Source organism: Aethalodelphis obliquidens, unplaced genomic scaffold, assembly GCF_003676395.1.
Source record: "Aethalodelphis obliquidens isolate GAN/ISIS:26980383/991018 unplaced genomic scaffold, ASM367639v1 scaffold7, whole genome shotgun sequence".
Classification (NCBI taxonomy): domain Eukaryota; kingdom Metazoa; phylum Chordata; class Mammalia; order Artiodactyla; family Delphinidae; genus Aethalodelphis; species Aethalodelphis obliquidens.
In genome coordinates this window covers 50,894,087-50,914,519 of record NW_020837951.1, presented here as the reverse complement: position 1 = coordinate 50,914,519, position 20,433 = coordinate 50,894,087, and the positions used below count along the sequence as shown (strand labels likewise).

The following is a 20,433-nucleotide window of genomic DNA, read 5'->3' as shown; positions in this document are numbered from 1 at the left end:
TTGAAGCAACATGGATGGACCTAGAGATTATCATACTAAGTGAAGTAAGCCAGACAAAGATAAATTTCATGATACCGCTTATATGTGGAATCTAAAAAAAAAAAAGATACAAATGAACTTATTTCCAAAACAGAAAGAGACTCACAGACCTAGAAAACAAACTTATGGTTACCAAAGAGGATAGGGGGGTGGGGGGAGGGATAAATTAGGAGGCTGGGATTAACATATAAACACTACTATATATATAATATACATTATATATAATATATATTATGTACATATACATTTCAGATTATTTTCCCTTATAGGTATATATATATAATTTAAATATATATATATATATATATATGTAGGTGTAACTGAATTGCTGTACACCTGAAACTAACTCGATATTGTAAATCAACTATACTTCAATTTTAAAAAAGTGTGAGTATACGTATTAATAAAAATATTGCTGACCAAAAAAAAAAATAAAAAAGCTGCCCTGTCACGGGTTCAGTGTTCTCTCCCAGAGGCTTCTCCAGCTCGGAATGGAGCTCAAGGAGCAAGTAAGCTAGAGCAAAAAGCATCCTGGCCACCTGATTAAACAACTGGATGCTCTGAACACCTCTTTAGCTGAGCTTGTAACACAACTCAGTCAGCAGGAGAGGATGAAAGGAGGCCTTGAGAGGCGACAAGAGGACAGAAGGCCTCCATCGGCTGGTTCCAGGGATGAAGCCCAGGGAGAACTTCAATGAGAAGCTGAAATCGCTAGAGCAGAAGCTGCGGGAAGCTGTGTTGTTCAAGGCAGGTGGGCTCTCTTTGACTAGGGTAATGGGTGCCGTCATGGTGAGTAACTGATCGTTATTGATAATTTGAGTTAACCATGATTTTAACAGATTGGGAAATAAGCCACAAGGTAAGATGCATCAAGTTGGGCTTATTTCTCCCGTGCGAAAGCCTGGTTAAAAAGAGTAGTGGTACAGATTAATCCTTTGGGATGCAAATACTCACGTATCTTCTGTGGCTGATAATGCCAACCTAAACCATGTTTTGAATAAAAACATATTTGTGTCACTCACTACCACACCTGCCAAGGAGTACATAGAGAACCACTCATGCCATAAAGCCAGAAGCCTGGCCTTCTATACTCTGAGAATATTACAGGACCTCGGAAATCCCAAAGACAGCCAAAGGATCAATTGTAGCTGTTCAGGTCAGACAATCCTTGTGCTCCTTATGTATCTCTTTGAAAGTGAGACTGAAGTGAGTTAAATGGCTTATACTCATTGCATAATGTGGAGTGAAAATTTAGAATATAAAACATTCTGTACGGAAGGGCCGTAAATACTCAGAAGTTGAATATGCATAAAGGATAAGGGCTAAAAGATGATCTGGGGAAATGAAAAAGGTAATGTGATTTTGAGAAGAATTGGTGTCAATTTTGGTTTTCTTTCTGTTACTTCACTATAGAACCTGTAACAAAGTAATAATATCAAATACATGTTTAAAAAAAAGAAAAAGAAAAAAAGGAGAAAAAAAGAATTGCAGGTCTTGTGGCCTGGGTTATCTTCACTGTCTTCTGAGTATCAGTAATGCCTGTAACCTAAGCCTCTTTTATACCAGGGAAGATGGGCTTGTATGGAGACGTATGATTAGTGACCCTCACCAGGTAAGAAATCGGGTGAGAATGTCCTTTAAAAAACTGCAAAATGTTCTACAAATAGAAGGTGGACAAGTCAATTTCCTCACCTGTAATAGAAAGGTTGGAGTTAAGTCTCAAATGCAATGATACTCCAAAAGTGCTTAGTAAACTGCAATATATGACACAAATGAAGATTCTCTTCCTATCAAAATTGTAAAACAGCTGAGTGGACTTTATAATGCAACTTTAAACAGTCTGCAGGACTGTGAGATCTTAAAACATATTACTTAAAACATATTACTTACAGAATGGATCAATTTCTGTGGGTTTCTCTCTCCACCTTTCAATTTATCTACGTCTCTCGTATATCTCTTGGTGGCGTTCTCTCTCTCCTTCTCTCTCTCTCTTTCTCTCGCTCTCCCTCTCTCACCCACCCCCTGTCTTTAATCTGTGTGTGTGTGTGTGTGCGTCTCTGCGTCTCTTTCAGTATCCCTCAGTTTCTCTCTTTCTGTCTTTATGATACAGCCTCTACCATCTTTTTCTCTCTCCCATGGCCTCTCAGAAAGGCAAAATGCTCTTTTTGCGGGAGCACTCCTTCAGTTTCATCTCGTCACTGAAATCCATTTCCTTACAAGTTCACAAGCGTTTGATGATTTCCCACCCTGAGCCGGGCCTGGGTTACAGGCAGAGCTGTTTCTTTCTCTCAAGATGACAGGCACAGAGCCCAAGATCTATGAACGTATCAGGATTCCAAAAAAAATGCCTGAGACCCTCAAAAATGATTAGCTCCAAAATATGAAAAGTAAAACCTCAAAATCAAAATTAATGAATTTTAAATTAAATGCTTACCAAATGCAACATTTGGTCAATTAGTCAACAGTAACTCTATTGAGTTTAACCTACAGGTGAAAAAATTTCCCCCTACTTTGCAGATTGCTATAAAATTATATATAGGGTATATGTAATTAATAAGGAAGTGGGTGCATCTTAATATGCTTTAGTTAACATGTGGTCTGGTACTTCGGGTTTAGGGAGGGTTTTTTTTTTTAATTTTTTAAAAATTTATTTATTTATTTTTTTGGCTGCCTTGGGTCTTTGTTGCTGCGCGCGGGCTTTCTCTAGTTGTGGCGAGCGGGGGCTACTCTTCGTTGCGGTTCGTGGGCTTCTCATTGGGTGGCTTCTCTTGTTGCAGAGCACGGGCTTTAGGCGCATGGGCTTCAGTAGTTGTGGTGCATGGGCTCAGCAGTTGTGGCTTGCAGGCTCTAGAGCATAGGCTCTAGAGCACAGGCTCCGTAGTTGTGGCACACGAGCTTAGTTGCTCCGCGGCATGTGGGATCTTCCCAGACCAGGGCTCGAACTCGTGTCCCCTGCACCGGCAGGCGGATTCTTAACCACTGTGCCACCAGGGAAGTCGGTTTAGTGGGGTTTTAAAAGGAACTTGGCTATTGATATGGGAGAGGGGAAGAATAAAATACCAGAGAAACTGGTTTTTCTGTTTTATTAGTTTTCTTATAGCTAGAGATGCAAATGTTGGTTTAATAGCAGGCCACTAGCAAGAGGCACTGGATTGAAGTAGATGGGGTAGTAAATTAGTACCCACCTCTCCTGATACAAAACTATTGAAACAGCTTTCTATATAAAAAGCTCTCCAGGTTTCTAAACAAACACTCTCAATCTAACTATTTTGGCAATTTCAAAGTAATTTCTTTTTCTTTCCTTGTGTTTTAAAACCTTCCCTCTCCAGCCTTTTTTACAAAGACAGAACCAAAGAACTGATGAACTCTTCGCAGAAGCAGAAATGTAGCAAAACCAATTGTAAGAACGGGATGCCCTCATTCAAAAACTACAGGAAAAGGTTGGTGTCTCTTACTTCCTTTTAGCAACAGACTTCAATTTGAGCAGAATGAAATTCAAATAACAGTAATATCTTATAGTTATCTGATGTGTTTTACTCAAGCATTCCAAAGAAAATTGCAAACCTAGAGATACTATTTTGAGGTACCTAGGCATGGTAAGAAGCTGAGGAGGTGGTTTTATTTTTCAGTCACATTTCACTTCCAGGAAAATTTATTTTAAATGTAATAGTAAAAGTACCTAATAATATTTATTTTTTACCATGTGCAGGCACCATTCTAATAACAGCTAATCGTACCAATGACAGGTACTACTATTTAGCCTCATTAGGCAGATGATAAAACTGAGGCACAGAGAGGTTGCATAACTTGCACAAGGTAACACAGCTGGCAAATGGCACAGGGCAATTCAAATGCGGGTGCCCTGAAACTCATACTAGACCCACTGCCCATAACCTTTGCTGCTTCTAAGAACAGTAAACAGTTTCTCTGGTCAACAATCAGACTCACCAGAACTTTATCATGATGTGGTCTTTTATTAAATTGTTCAAGGGCTAAAGGATTTCACCAAGCAAACTATAAGAGTTTTTTTTTTTTTTAAGTTTAAAATAACAAAGTTTAAAATAACTGAGAAGATGAGAGTGAGTACTGTCCCTCAGTGTCAGAAGTTTTGGTGTTTTAAATACATCAAATGCAAATTAAGTTAGAAATCTCAGAGTTTAATATTTGGTATATTCTGGAAATAGGAAACCTGCAAGCCTAGAGTGGCTATATATTTTATTTTTTTTATTATTTTTTTTTTTTTTGCGGTACGCGGGCCTCTCACTGTTGTGGCCTCTCCCGCTGCGGAGCACAGGCCCCGGACGCGCAGGCTCAGCGGCCATAGGCTCACGGGCGCAGCCGCTCCGCGGCATATGGGATCCTCCCCGACCGGGTCACGAACCCGCGTCCCCTGCATCGGCAGGCGGATTCGCAACCACTGCGCCACCAGGGAAGCCCCCTGGCTATGTATTTTAAGTGGGATCATGCTTTGTAAATGCTTTTGGATGAGCTGACTTTGCTACTCAGAGGCCATCCAGAGAGGAGCAGCATCACCTGGGAGCAAGTTCGGATGCACTGCAGACCTGCTGAATCAGAACATGCGTTTTAACAATACCCCAGGTGATTCAAATGCACGTTCAAGTTTGACAAGCACTGATCCAAGGGAACTGGTCTGTTTTTTAATTTGACAGATGTATGAATCCTGTAGTTCAGGGGGTTTTTTTGTTTTGTTTTGTTTTTGTTTTTGGTTGCTAGGAAGCTCAAAGTCAAATTTGCAGCTGACTTTGTAAGAAAGTGTAGAGGACCTTAACCTTACCCAGATTTATACCGATTTCCTTCTCCTTATTTTCCTTGCACCCAGAAATTTTATTCCTTGTTACACAATCTCCATAAGCTGCCTCACATACTTTTCTTAGAATGGGAATGTTTATAAATAAATGCATAAAAATAAAATATTTGCTACCTCCTGTCTTGTCGTTCCATGGTCTCATGCCATTATTTGTGTTTATTCCTATTTCTAATACTTAAGGTTAGATCAAATCACAAACTCACAAAGGAATCAGTGAAAAACGGAAATGGGAAGAAAACACCTAACATGTAGGGTGAAGAGAACATTCCATCTTCAGAAATCAGAGCAAGAAAAACGGAATGTGAGACCTGTTCTAGGACACCAGTCAGGATCCACACAAGGCTGCCTGCCCTGCGAAGAGGCACAAGAATGGAAGGAGGCACCGGGGATGCTGTCACAAGCAGCAGCTTGACCCTTAGTAACCTCTGTGCTCTGTGGGCTAGGCTACAATGCTTTGTATAAATGCTGGTACTGTATCCTGAACATTGCGGACCTCTACCCTCTGCCCCCACAAAAAGCAAACACGGTTAAGAAGCCAGAGACAAAATGTTACCATGTTGTTTAGAAACACTACAGTGACCCAATATGCTCTCTCCATAGTCTTGTTATGTTAAAATAATGCACTCAGAAACAAATCAAATGAGAGAGAGAAAAACAAAAAACAACAGCAAACTCTAATACTTGTTATTACACCATTTTCAAGACTTTTGCAGGGAAAATGGTTTCTATGCTTTCTCAACTGATGAACTACAATTTGAACATCAAATACGGTGTCTTTACATAGGACAGCTATTATAAGTACTAAGAATCTGTCTTTGAACATGAACTAACTAAATGCTCACAGCTCCTATATTTGCAGAGTACCTTTTCTGTTACATCAATCCCTATCCCTTCTTTTTATGAGATAGATAAAAAGCTCCTCTTAAGTGAGAGCTTGAAAGGCCAGCATTCCTATGAAATAATGCAGGACCTCAAGCTGGGGCAAAGAAGATGTTACCTTTTAGAAACAAGTGAAAGCACTCTAGCTCTCCTTAAAACCCACTTACTTGTTTAGGAAAAGTCCAGTTAGTTTTCAATAGCAAAAGACCCAAAGGGAAAGTTGGGATGTTTATGATCCTAGGCTTTATCTAGATCAGATTCCCATTGAAAAGAATCACAAATACATAAGCATTTGAAACATGCTGGGGAAAACCGACTGCTTCAAGAAAAAAATAAATCTCTAACCTTACTTGAAACGTTTTTTTTTAAAGATACTTTGTTGAACTGGCTGAAATTTTACCAGTTAAGATATTCATGTTATCATATATTCTTTTGAAACTCTACTTAGCAGATTGAATGTATTAAGTGGTTTATATATCATTCACTCCCACCTTAGTATGAATTAGTTTACCCAGTTTTTTCCTTCTTACAAAGGGGTTAGATTTAGGGGCTGTCAGGTGTGAGTGGTGAAAGGAAATAAAAAGGATGACCTGGTGATTGTTAACCATGAGGCACTGCTTTGAGGAAGATTCCCCAGTTGCCTAGGGTGTCAGGGAGAGTGACAAAGTAAGGGGAAAAGTTGGAAAAGTACCCAAATCCAGACTTTTTATTCCACAATTTTTTTTCTATAACTTTCTTAAACTTGACACTGACAACACAGTCAAAATATTCACTGCATAACTGCAGCTCTTTCAACTCCCAGCTACCATCATGGAACCCATGATGTGGTTTTAAGGTCTAAGTTATTTGGATATTCTTTGTGATTCTGACTTAGGGAGGGCTCAGATATTTGTTAAATAGGTCAAGCTCTCAGTTGGTTTACTAGCCTATTTTCAGTGGGTTTTTATGGATGACTAGAAAGTATTTAATCAGAATGTATTTTATTTTACATGAGCAGAGATTGGAACTACTTTAGCAATATACATTTCAGACATCCTATAAAACTCATCCTTCCACAAGTACATTCTGCATTTCACTCAGAGGATTTATATAGGTTTTATATATGTATATAGATGAACAGATGAGGTGAGTCTATGATAGGGTATGAGGGGGGAGTGGGGTGGGTAAGGTGCTACATGCTGGGCAATGGGATAAAAGACCCCATTCCTTAATATGTACAGCTTAGGGTTTTTTCCTACTACTATGAATCTAAGAAAACTTGGGAAATCTCCTTTAACCTAGGTGAAAAAAATGTTCCCCCACATGGTAGGCTTGTTTCTTTGGAGTGTGGGTTCGTGAGGAGGGCTGGGCTGGGGGCAGGGGCAGGGACGGACTCTTCTCACCTTAGAGGATCTGTCAAGAAGCTGTTGATTTTCTATTAGGGAGAGGTGTATTGTCCTAAAAATATACCAGGCTGATGGGAACACTGTCCACAAGGAGCCTGGTCCTCTGCATCAGCGGAAGTAATCCACCCTCCCTCACTCACCTTCCCACCTCCCCACACTCCTTCAAATTCACACAGCTGGAGTGCCCCAACTTTTGGTAGCTTGGTTAAGAACTACGGTAGCAGCTTCTAAGGCTCCCAATGATGGCTGCCTCCTGGTGTTCTCACCCTCTGTAATTCCCTCCCCTCAAGTGTGGGCTGGACCTAGTGACTCATTTCTACCCAATAGGATACAGCAAGATTAGGTTACAAAAAGACCCTGGCTGCTATCTTGCTTTCTCTCTCTCTCTCTCTCTCTCTCTCTTTCTCTCTTTCTCACTTATTCTGAAGACCCCAGTTGCCATGTTGTGAGCTGCCCTACAGAGAAACCAATATAGCAAGGAATTCGAGGGGATCTCTTGCCAACAGCTAGAGAGGACCTAAGGCCCTTAGTTTAACAGCGAAAGAGGAACTGAACACTGTCAACAACTTCAGGAGTGAGCTTGGAAGTGAATTCTCCCCTCGTTGACCCTTGGGGTGATCCCAGCCTTGGCTGACATCTTGACTGTGGCCTTTGGAGAGCCCTGAGTCAGAGGCACTCAGCCCACACCTGGATAACCCACATAATCTGTGAGGTAACAACTGTTGTTTCATGCTGCAAAGTTTTGGTTATGCAGCGATAGGTAATTGATACGAGTATATACATTTTAAAAAAGTATATGTTACATATTTGCTGATATTTAAACATGTGATTCCTTTAAAAATCCTTTAGCCTGTAACATTTCTGCCTCTTAACTGCATCTCAGGGTTATTATTCCTGCTCTAAGGCGTATAATATCATGACTACCTAGAGGAAAATACTCAACATCAAAATAGCCTCTATGGAGTCCATCCAATCACCAACTAAGTATAAAAACTTGAGAATTTAATAGTATAGGAATAACTAAATTTTCTTTGGTTCTAGTTTTGATTCTATTCACTGAATTAATGTTTCTTAAAGAGGCTGTGACAGGTCAGATAAAAGAGGAGATAAAAGAGGAGAAGAATGCTTTAAAGTACCGACCACAAATACCTTCTTCCTCCCTTAAAACATCAAATTTTTAATGAAAGTTTCCCCCAAACAAAACAACAATTTCAACATATTTGGCTTTGCCAAACACATGCTTGGTAAATATTCAAACATTTCAACAATATTTGGTTTTGTGAAAGACCTAAAATTCAAGTTTAAAGACACCATTTTGATGCCAAATCTGGGCAACGTTTTTCAAAAGGCCACCAGGCAGAATTGTCACGTGAAGGACTAACACGAACCAACCTGCATGTTCTTTTGAGAGACGGAGGGAGCACATTTTTTCCAGGCTTTGCAAATAGTTTCCTAAAACAAATCTGCCAACTGACAAAAACTCATACACATACCAGAAAATTTCCAAGTTTTGCTGTTGCTGAAGCTGACTTTTTTCTTTGGGTTTGAGGCAGAACTTTTACTAGTCCCCTACCCATTAAAAAAAACAAAAAACAGCCAATGAATAAATCAATACTATTGATTAAAATGCTTGCTAAATTTAACATTCCTGATGATTTTAATATTGGCAGATGTCTTGGTTTGGGTTGGGGAAGAAAATATTGGAATTGGAGGAAACAGCAGGCCTACTAAGAAATAAATTGTTCAGATGTCCCCAACAACTTCTAGAAACATATGCCTGCTTTGGGTACTTGGTGAGAGAGAAGGCTTGTCTGGGTTTTGGAGGCAGGAGAACCTGCAAAGATCTCAAGTGACTGCAGGACAAAGTTGCATGCGTGTCTTTCTGTAGATCAGTGTGATTGTGAGGGGTTCCAGTGTCTCCAGGAGACTGGGGTTTACCTCCAAGGAGAGGCAGTCCTCCTCTTTGTCTCTCTCAGCACCAAGCATTGTGCCTGGCACACGGTCGGGGCTCAAAAATACGTTAGGTGATTGCACGAACTTTATTCATAGGGTGACAAGTATTGCTCAGTTGGTGAGATTTTCAAAGGACAGGTATCTGGGACTTCCCTGGTGGTCCAGTGGTTAGGACTCTGTGCTTCCACTGCAGGGGGCGTGGGTTTGATCCCTGGTCGGGGAACTAAGATCCCGGGTGCTGTAACGTTGGCCAAAAACAAAAAAACAAACAAAGGACAGGTATCCTGCTCTATGAGAGAGGGTGAGGAAGGAGGAGAGGGAAGAGTTCTCGCTGCCCACACTCACACCAGAGTGACAAGTCCACAAGGGTCTGTGCCATCCCCAGACCATTTGGAAGGTTGAGTAACAGTCATTGTTATGGACTTTACTTCTCCCTGACCTAGAAACACAAAGAGGCAGCTCTTTGTTGGCTGCTGGCTGGGATAGGGATTTTGGATTTTCGTGCTAGAGTTGGTTTCGTTTCAACTCAACTCTGGGAGAAGACATTAGAGAGCATATAAAAGAAGTGTATCTCTCTCTGGACTCTTGTGCCCAGAGCCTGAAACTAATATAATATGTAAATCACCTATACTTCAATAAAAAAGTGTATTCCCTTTAAATAAATTAATAAATAAAAATTAAAAAATGTAATCCAGGAAAAGATGAGAAATGGGCTTTGAGATGTTCTTATTGCTAAATATATAATTATTAGTCTAGGCATGAAATCTCTTTTAAATCATCAAAATGAGCCATTAAATTGAACTCCTCTACTTTTATCTTTATTAAACTGTAATATTTCTATTTCTGAACCACTGCATGGATCTCAGTTTACATTTCTTTTTTTTTTTTTTTTTTTGTGGTACGCGGGCCTCTCACTGTTGTGGCCTCTCCCGTTGCGGAGCACAGGCTCCGGACGCGCAGGCTTAGCGGCCATGGCTCACAGGCCCAGCTGCTCCGCGGCATGTGGGATCTTCCCCGACCGGGGCACGAACCCGTGTCCCCCGCATCGGCAGGTGGACTCTCAACCACTGTGCCACCAGGGAAGCCCTCAGCTTACATTTTGAAGGTTGTCAAACAAAGAACATTAAACAAGTGAGGTGGAACAGCACAGTTTGGGAAGTTATAGTTTAGGCCAGTGGATAAATGAAATTCATTTTTTAATTATAAAAGGTACATGATATGTGACTGATAAGCCATGGCTTTTTAAAAATTACCTTCTTACACTGAGTCAAACCTCAATCCCCCCACCCCCCACACTCCTAGTTCTATTTTACTTTGTGCTGTTTGGCTAGCCTGCATTGTCCTCACCCCAAAACCCACTTTTGCCCTGAGAAGACTGACACAGCACCTAATATTTCGACCCAGGGCATTCTGACTTCAGCAGAGAGGGGCAAAGCGCAGCGTATATGAGTCCTTAAAACCACAGGACACCCATTACTGGAGAGTTATTAAAACACCTCTCCTTTAGAGATGGCCAAACACTTCATGGGAAGACTGGATCTTTAAAGTATACCGTAAAGTCAGAACAGAGAGTGAGAAGCTAAAAAGCAGAGAAGATTTTTTTTCCCCTAAATGGTCAAAGAAATAAGAGGGAACAATTCCCCGAAGGATATCTCATCAGAAGACAAAGCCACTTCAAAGAACTAATTTTAAAATAACAATTTAAAAAACTAACAGAAGTAGAGAAGTCAAAGAAAGAAGGCTTTTTGAATGTTAGGAAGCTCCTTCTAATCTAGGCAAACTATTCATCATCATCATCAAATGCAGGCCCAGATTTGCCGCATTTTCATTACCATTTCTCTGTTGCTTCTGCCCCCACCAACCTTACAGTCCCACCCCATGTAAAAACAGGATGCTTCAGGAACCTTACTGCTGAAATCTACATAAAGGATCTCTGGGGAAAAAATTGACATTCACCCATGTAAAACAGGATGCTTCATGAACCTTACTGCTGAAATCTATGTAAAGGATCTCTGGGGAAAAAAATGACATTCACCCCCAATATGTGAACAGAGCAGGATTTTTGTTTAGGACAGTTGTTTACAGGCAGTAACACTAAAGCATGATGGACTCAAAGGGAATGAGTATAAAATAGAGACTAGTGAGGGGTTGTGACTTGTACTTAATGTACACAGAACCTCCTTAACACTATTTCATTACTGCCAAACCACATTCTTTTACTTTTGTATTTGAGGCAGGTTTGGTGAATGTGTAAAAATGTATAGTGAGCAATACACCCCCAAAACGAGATTTTGCTGTCTCTCTAGACCACAGGATACATTTCGCCATCCTCCTCTCCACCACATCTTTCAACAAAGTGACAGATTTCTAAGTTCCTGACTTAACTGACGAAAGAAAGCAGAAGCTGACAGGGTAAAAGAAAATCCTTTGCAAAAAGTACCAACAGTGATCTCTTGGGACACTGGAATACTTTCCCAGTTTTTCTTGGTCCTACACTTCAAGGCCAAAAAAATACAATGCATGTTTGCCATCTGCTTAGAAATGGAAAGGTACCTAGCTGCTTCTGAATCTAGAAAATGAGCAAATTGTGCCCTCAAGTGGCTAAATGTTGTACTGGAAGGGGAGCTTCGCAAAACCTGCCCTTGCTGCTAAGAAATCTTAGGTAACTTGCTCCCTCCTGAGTTTTTTCATTCTTCTAAAAACAGGAAGGATGACTGAATTTTGGAGGAAAGTGAGGATTGTGTTCCTGATTTATTATTGAGGCCAACTTGCCAGAGCATAGTCAAGTACAGGAGCTTAATTATCTGGGTAATTTTGGCACCAGGAATTCACTTTGCCTTTGTCTCCATTACTCAGCCAATTTAAATGATTAGATTTTGCCTGGGCTGTCATTGCTATTCCTAAATAAAGTGTTTGTTTATAATAAGCTTCATGTTCCACAAACAACTGCTCACTGAGTCTAGGAAGACCAATGACTGAGCTTCAGGGCTGTCTTATACTTACAACAGTTATTTAAACACTCCTTTAAAGGGTGAAAAGTAGGAATTTATACCACATGCTTGTACATGTGTGAAAGGTTATATGAGATTCTTCATTTTAACATCATTCGTAATGTTAAAAGATTGGCAACATCTTAGATGCTCATTAGTCTGGGGTTAAATGAATTATGATACAGCCATATAATGAGATTCAGTGCAGGTGTAAAAAAGCACAAGGCCACTCTGTATTCATATAGAAATGCTCTCCATAACATAGTGTTCAATGAGAAATCAAAGTGCAGAACAGTGTGAGGATTAGGCTATACTTGCACTCTGAAAGGAAAAGTGCAAGGCTGTACTGGTTTGTACAAACATAGTTTATTTCTGGAAGGATAAACAAGAAACTGAAAAAAAATGGCTGTTTCCAATTGTCAAAAATAGGATTGAGCTGTGAAATATACATGACTTTCATCTGTTTTGTTCACTAGTATTTCTCCAGTGTCTAGAAAAGGGCCTGGCATGTTGCAGGCACTCAATATTTGTAGAATAAAATGAAGAAAATAAAATACATGTATGTATATGTGTGTGTGTGTGTAAATATATATATATTTTAAGACTGTCTCCAAGGAAGGGAATCTACAGTTGGAGGTCAGGCATGGTAGAGAGAATTTTCACCGTGCACTTAACGTACTTTTAAAATATTGAAATATTAGAATAGGATACCTATTCCAAAATAAATAAAATTCAAACAACCAAAGAAACAAATAAGAATGGGGAGTTATTATCTGGAATAGTTATTTAAGTAAGGCATTGTTTGTGGTGATTTAGACCAGGGTCAATCACATCATAAACTACTGACCATTAATTAGCAATAAGCCTGGAGTACTAACAGCATTGAGGAGCATTACGCCATTAAAAAAACATCGTCCTCACATGGAGAAGTTTTCTGGGTGTTGTAGATTCCTGATAGACAAGTATTGAATACTTGCTCTTCGCCGTATCCATTTCACCTGGTATCCTGGCATACGATAGGATTGCTTTCCAGGTCAGAGGGATTAAGTCGCAAGGCTCTTTCCCCTGAGTTTCCCGCGGCTTGCGTCACTGTGGACTCTGGATGACTCCAATGAGTAGAGGAACTCATTAAGAGGGACCATGAAAGGGAGGGAGAGGCTTTGATCCTCAAAGAAGCGTGTTGTACCCTTAAGACCCTACCCCAGGCCTCCTGAATGGGAGTCTCCAGGTAGGACTGGACCCTTGCATTTTTACAAAGCTCTGCAATGAACTCTGAGGCACACTACCCTTCTTCCCCTCCCCCATCCCACTCCCAACACTGAACAGATCCACTCTGGATGGAGAGACAACTGGGCTCAGAATGGACAAAAGAAAGTTCCTCTCAAGGATACCTTCCATTCTCCATGCCCTGACTCCTTCCTAAACACGTCACCCAGAATTATTTCTGGTTTATTCCTTAGAAATGCTATTCACTAAATTAGAACTTCCAGACAGTCATTCAAGGCCAGCGTGCGCATTTATCCTGTGCCGTGCTTTCTGCCCCTGTAGGATGCAAGCCCGGCAGTGTTCCTCAAGACGCCATTGTGATACGAAAGGCACCTCCCTGTCAGACCAGAATGCAGACTTCTGGTCTGAGAACATTCAGCTAAATAGGAGGCAGCCTGAAAACAGCTAATTATCCACCAAAGAAATCATGTTCTAAGTGATATGCTTGTTCACGGCAAGCACAGTCGTCCACAGCGAGTCTGATGATTGGATAAAACGACCTCAGAGGCTATTGGGGGCTGGGATGAGAGATGAAAACACACTTTATGTGGATCTCTCTAATGTAATCACCAGTTACAGGGACGGCAAGGAGCTTAACAAGCTCATTACAACCTCAGCGCCTGTGATCTCCGGGCAAACTCCAGTAACTGCCACAGGATAAAACGCCCTTAAAGGTCTCGCTGGGCCTTGGCCCCAGGCCGCATTGTTTTCATTCTGCCTCCACCAGAAGGCAGCTGGAGTCTCCATTACCAGCTGCTGGGCCACATGGAAAATCAGCCAGGAGTTGGTTCAAACGTGTTCTTGGGCTAACAACCAGTATTTTTTTAATCTGGGCATGGAGAAAAGAATGCCATACTCAGAGTCGGATAATCCTGTTTATCGACCTAATTTTTCCAGCTGTTCTGCTCCGCTTTCAGAATGACCGTCCTTCTTGTGATTTTGAAATAGCTCTTGCCTGGGTCTGCTTCGGTGTACTTGTCTGACCCCCTGCCTCTCACACACAGAGGCTGCCAACAGCACTGCAGAGGCCCAAGCCCCTGGTTGGGGAGATGCTCGCCATTCCTAGAAGGAGTACTTCTGGCTCTAGAAGTTCGTCTCTTCCCTCAAAGTGAGTGTTTGTCTTATGAGTGACCAACACTCTCATGGGTTCATGGGGATACTTCCTCAGCCAGGCCCAGTTCTTTTATAACCGATCTAGATCACTCCTCAAAGTGAGCTGAATTAAGGTAGAGGCATCAGGCAGCATCCACAGAGAACAGAGTATGAATGGTGCCCCTGTGGGCAACTCAGTGACCCCACCTGAGGGCACCTGAAGGGGCAAGGCTGTCAAAGGAGGCACCTGAAGAGATCGGAGGATGGAGAGACTGAGGGCAGGAAGGCAGCTCAGCCTATCCCAGGCCAATTTGATCTGAGGCTCCACAGCAGCTGCTCTTTAAGAGAGGTGAAGAACCTGAGCGCTATTCATATGGTATTAAACTGAAACCCCACCCATATGACAATCCTGTAAAGCATGACTCTGGCCACAACTGACACTCAAGGCCAGAAAACACCTGCCGTTAGTCCATGTAATAGTTCCCTCCACTCAAGGGAGCTCTGAAGTTTATGTGAAAGATTCACAAATTGGAAATCTGAACCCTGGCTTTGTGACTGTAGGTATTCCTTGCTTGGCCCAATAGATATATTCTCCACAAGTTCCAGGTAGATCAATTTGTTATGTCAAGCCATATTTCAAATTTATGAGGTGAGTCTGCTATCAAGCAAAGAATTATCCCTAAATTTATCTGCTCTGTAAATCTTAATTTTCATTTATTTGATTTCCTTAAAGGGATACAGCCAGAATTAGAGACATGGAAATAGCAAGGTCAACGTGAAAAGTTACCCTACATGCCAAACCCTGAGAATGATGTCCAGAATTCAACTCAGTCAAAGGAAAACTTTTCTAAAAGAAACAGGAACTGCTGTCCCTACTGAAATAATATTCTTGGGAGAGATAAGGTTTTAGACCTCACCTGTTATTGGTACCATAATGTAAAGAGGTTTAGAGACCTTTGCTTGAAAGGACTTTGATTTGGAGAGGAGAGGACAGAAAAGTCAAGAGGTTACAAGTTTTGACAAAAATGAGAAGATGAGGTCACCAAGGGTAAACTGAGTCAACTTCCCAATTTGACTTGGGGTTCGGACCTGACTTGAGTCTTCCATTTCCGTTTTGCGAAATGGGAGTGGTGGTGGAGAAAAGGGGAGAATTAGTCTAGGACTGGGTTACTGTCCAGACCAACCTAATCAAAACCACTACAAAGCATGAGGCCTGGAGACGAAACACTTGAAAATTTAACAACAGCATGAGAAATTTAGACAAAATGTTCTCTCAATTCCTTGACATTTTCACATAGTAAGATTCTGAACCAAGTTCACCACAACTCTCCTCCCTTAAACAAGCTATAAAATATGGTGGCCTGGGAGCCAAGAGAAGACAGAAGACCAAAGCTGGAGGGAAGTATTGTCTTCTATCGTTCCTAAGAGACCTGATTTTTAATGGGGTGGCCTTGGCATTTCCACAGTGTACAGAACAGCTAAAGAATATTCACTTTGCACTTGTGGGTCTGTTTCTCATGACGCCAAGTTGGGTCCATAGTAATCTGTTCAAACTTGTCCTCCTCAGCACTCCTACATTTCTGAACCAGTAGGTGCACTAACGCATTGAGTCCCGCTGTGATGTAATTAAGGGATAATGTTTGCAGCACGGAGTAGAGAGAGTTGTAAATGCCTCCCATGGGTGATTAAAAGCTAGGGGAAGTGGAATAACTATAGAATTCATTTGGTGCAAGTTTATTCCAATACCAAGAGCATTCTTTTTTCCAATTATAGGATAGGGTTTCTAAAAAGATATACAGCATCCATAAGCAAACATTTTCATGTCTTCATCTCCCTCTAGGGAATGGAGAATGGAAACTACTGCATCCTAGGAACGCTTACTTATCTAGGAGGGAGACTTGGCTGACTCTGTATTTAGGAATGAGAAGAGAAAACCAAGAACTGCTTCAGAAAGGAATAAATGGGGGAAATGCATGTGTACTTCAATTTTGAAAGGAAGAGGTGCACTTCTAACTGTATGAATGGTTGGTTGTAATTCTCACTGCCATTTTTAAAAATTGAAGTATAGTTGATTTACAATATTGTGTTAGTTTCAGGTATACAGCAAAGTGATTTGGTTATACATATATACATGTATATATATCTATATGCTTTTTTCTTTTTAAATATTTATTGGAGTATAGTTGATTTACAATGTGTTAGTTTCAGATGTACAGCAAACTGAATCAGTTATACATACACATAGATCCACTCTTTTTTTAAGATTCTTTTCCCAAATAGGCCATTACAGAGTATTGATTAGAGTTTACTATGCTATACAGTAGGCGCTTATTAGTTATCTATTTTACATATAGTAGTGTGTATATGTCAATCCCAATCTCCAGATTTATCCCTTCCCCCAACCCTCTGGTTAACCATAAGTTTGTTTTCTACATCTGTGACTCTACTTCTGTTTTGTAAATAAGTTTCCATTTTTTAGATTCTACATTCTTTTTCTATGATTCTTTTCCATTATAGTTTATTACAAGATATTGAATATAGTTCCCTGTGCTACACAGTAAAACCTTGTTGTTTTACCCACTGCCATTTTTGACATCAACAAACCACTCACTTATCCTGTCTGGGTCTCAATTTTATACATCTGAAAACGTGAGGGGTAGAGGTACTTAGATTAGGTGAGTTCTGAAATTCTTTGCATTTCAGTCCCACATACCCAAACATCACAATGGAAAGTATGAGTGAGGATCTGGGGGAATCAGAACTCTCTTACACTGCTGGAAGGACTGCAAGCTGACACAATTTTGGAAATAAGTGGTGGTATAAATAAAACTGAAAATATATATCACTGTGACCCAATAATTTTATTTCTAGGCATATTGCTTAGGGAAACTTTCACATATGTGCACAGAGAGACAAAGACAAAAATTCTCACTGCACGGTGTTTATAAAAGCCCAACATTGAAAAAATATAAATATCTATCAATAGAAAAATAGGAAATAGATAAATAAAACATGGCCTCTTCACAGAAAGGAACACTAAATAGCAGTTTAAAAGAATGACAAAGCTCTATATAAATCAATATTTCTAAAATACAAGCTATTAAGGAATTCCCATTGGTTACATTTGTGGAAATCTGAGTAACTAAAAAAGAATAATGACTGCTACTGAGTGTAACACACTGAATCAATAAAATTCATGAGTCCACAATAATACTCAAACAAAAAAGAAAAAATCATACTGTTGGATGAAAAGTACAGTAGTACAGTATAATACATAGAGTATGAATCCATTTACATACATTTTAAATGAATATAAAAATAATACCATTCAGTGTTCACAGATTCATAATACATGACTCTGTGTGTGTGTGTGTGTGTGTGTGTGTGTGTGTGTAAAACCAGGGAAAATAGAAAGGAACTATGTAAGTTCATGACAATGTGATGTGAGAGGCAGGGTAGGGGTCTGTAATTGGAGACTGGGCATAAAGGAGACTTCAACTTAACCAGTATGATTGTTTGTGTGTGTATATATATATATATATATATTTATATACATACACACACGTAACAACAAAATGTCATTTCTAGATGCTGGAGAAAAGGTGCTTATTATAACTTTCTTCTCTGCATTAAAAAAAATCTTCTCAAAATAAAAAATAAAAGTATATGATCAGCAGTGCTTTCAGCAGACGGATGTTGACAAGCTCCCTCTGAGCCCCCATGCAAAGGACCTCCAAGAAACTGAGGCAACCTAACCTTTTAGGTCTTTACTGTATAGTTCCATGCTAGCCAATATGGTAGCCACCAGCCACATATAGCTACCTGAATTTGAATTCAAATTAATTAAAGTTAAATAAAATGAAAATTTCAGTCCCTACACTGTACTAGCCACATTTCAAAGGCTGAAGGGCCACATGTGGCTAGTGTCTATTTTATTGGGCAGCACACATACAGAACATTTCTTTCATTCCTCTAAATTCTATTGACAGAGCTGGTCTTGAGCTAAAAACCTGTCTTTTAGACAACCAGAACACTTTTAGTCATTGCTCTTTCCCTAATATGTCCTTCTGCCCATAGGAAAACCAAGGTAATGACTAGGAGGATTTTTTTGTTTCTAGAAGGAATATGTCCACTATAATTCTACATTCCAGTTTTGACTGAACTAACATTTTCTTGTGAAAAAAATGAGGTAAATCATCTTTAAAAATTGATCTTAAGGGCTTCCCTGGTGGCGCAGTGGTTGAGAGTCCGCCTGCCGATGCAGGGGACGCGGGCTCGTGCCCCGGTCCGGGAGGATCCCACATGCCGCGGAGCGGCTGGGCCCGTGAGCCATGGCCGCTGAGCCTGCGCGTCCGGAGCCTGTGCTCCGCAACAGAAGAGGCCACAATAGTGAGAGGCTCGCGTACCACAAAAAAAAGAGAGAACAAATTGATCTTAAAAAGTAATTATCTATAGTTTTGTAAACGTCATATTTCATTTTCCCCAAAACTTAGGAAGTAGCAAAATAGGTCAAAGGATGATGAAAGCATTACCCAAACAAGGCTCAAATTTTTGGTTCAATAATTTTCCAAGAGCTTTTGTTTCTTACCTGTACACAGTATGAGGGACATACACTTCTCGGATTGGAAATTCCAAAATCTCTTTGTGTGGGCGTCCCCGGTTTTCAGGAAAGGGTCTCACTGGCAGCATTTCAGGAGTCAGACAGCAACTGGTCATCTCTGGAGCCAGAGAAATCTCCAGTTTGAGCAAGCCTAAAGAAAGAAAATAGGACTGTCTTAGTAAAGACGTTATATATGAGGGAGTCAAGAAAGACTGCTGTACTATATTTCTTTTATGGAAATGAGGATAAGTTGTGTGAGTATAAGCACTTTGGAATACCCAGTTAATTTCCCATAGTTTGAGAAAAAGCATATCATGACAATTTTTGAGATTTAGTTTCTAGAACTTAAAAAGCAAGAAACTGTAAAATGAGTTAAGAACACATTAGAGGATCTTTAAAGTCCCTTCCAGAACTACCACACCATAAGTATATAGTTCAGTAACTTCTCTCATTACAAGCACTAAAAATTGGTGGTTTTCAAACTAGGTTCCCTGGTACCCCAGGGGGCTGCAGAAGTGCCTCAGGGGCTGTTAAGCTGAGGATAAGGAGGGTGCGCCCTCACCTTCTACCAAAGCATTGCACCTTCACTTTTTCTCATGTTAAGAGTTCCATACAATATGATATAAGAGGCTCCTCTCTTCAAACAATTATCTGATTTTCTGAGTGAGCAATCAAATACAAAGCATGATGTTTATTTCCAGAATCAGTCCTTTAATAAAAATAGAACACATTAATGGGTTGGCCAAAAAAACCCAGACCTTAACTCCTAATACAAAATCCTACATCTCCCTTGACAAAAAATTGCAGCGTTACATGAATAATTGTCTAATCATAAATGGCTTTGGCACAACAAAGAGGACAAAGACAAGCCATCCACACCTGGAACTGACTTGACTCTTCTCTGTAGGGATGAAGATCTTTTGTAGTCAGCTAAAAACTTGAATAAGTCTTCATCACTAAGGCGATCTCCCTCCTGCCAAGAGAGAAGTCAGGGTTAGTGTAGATTCACCATACACTCCTGGGGTCGGGACCAAAGATTGATTTCTCAGAAGATTTTTATGCCTTTCGTAGATACAAGGCAACAACTCTGAAATCTTTTAGTCCACCTCTTGTCAAATATTCTTCCTCTACCGCTCTGACTCTCTCAGCCTCTTCAACTCTCCTGGAGATGGGGATTTTACTGCCTTCCTGAGGAAGGCTGTTTGACCATTAGTAATCCAGGCCAAAAGGTCCTCCCCCTATAACTTAAACCCACTGATACTTGTTTACTCCCTGAAACAAAACAGAAGAAAAGTTTTCTTCAAAGATTTGAAGATGGAGAAAGCAGCTTTCCATCTTTGTCCTGTCCTCATATTCTTCACATTTGTCTTGACTAAGAAGGCTTAAGCACACACACTCCAT

At 40.4% G+C, this 20,433-nt stretch overlaps 1 protein-coding gene across 2 annotated transcripts in view; it reads right to left on the bottom strand.

Moving 5' to 3' along the window:
• The window catches only part of DOCK8 (dedicator of cytokinesis 8), a 221,983-nt gene that overhangs the window by 94,770 nt on the left and 106,780 nt on the right, over positions 1-20,433 (bottom strand). For both annotated transcript variants that reach the window (XM_027105744.1, XM_027105745.1), the window contains 2 exons: positions 19,912-20,005; positions 19,021-19,183 (listed from right to left, as the gene is read on the bottom strand). In XM_027105744.1, coding sequence (XP_026961545.1) covers positions 19,021-19,183; positions 19,912-20,005 — 257 coding nt within the window. The remainder of the gene's footprint in view (positions 1-19,020; positions 19,184-19,911; positions 20,006-20,433) is intronic.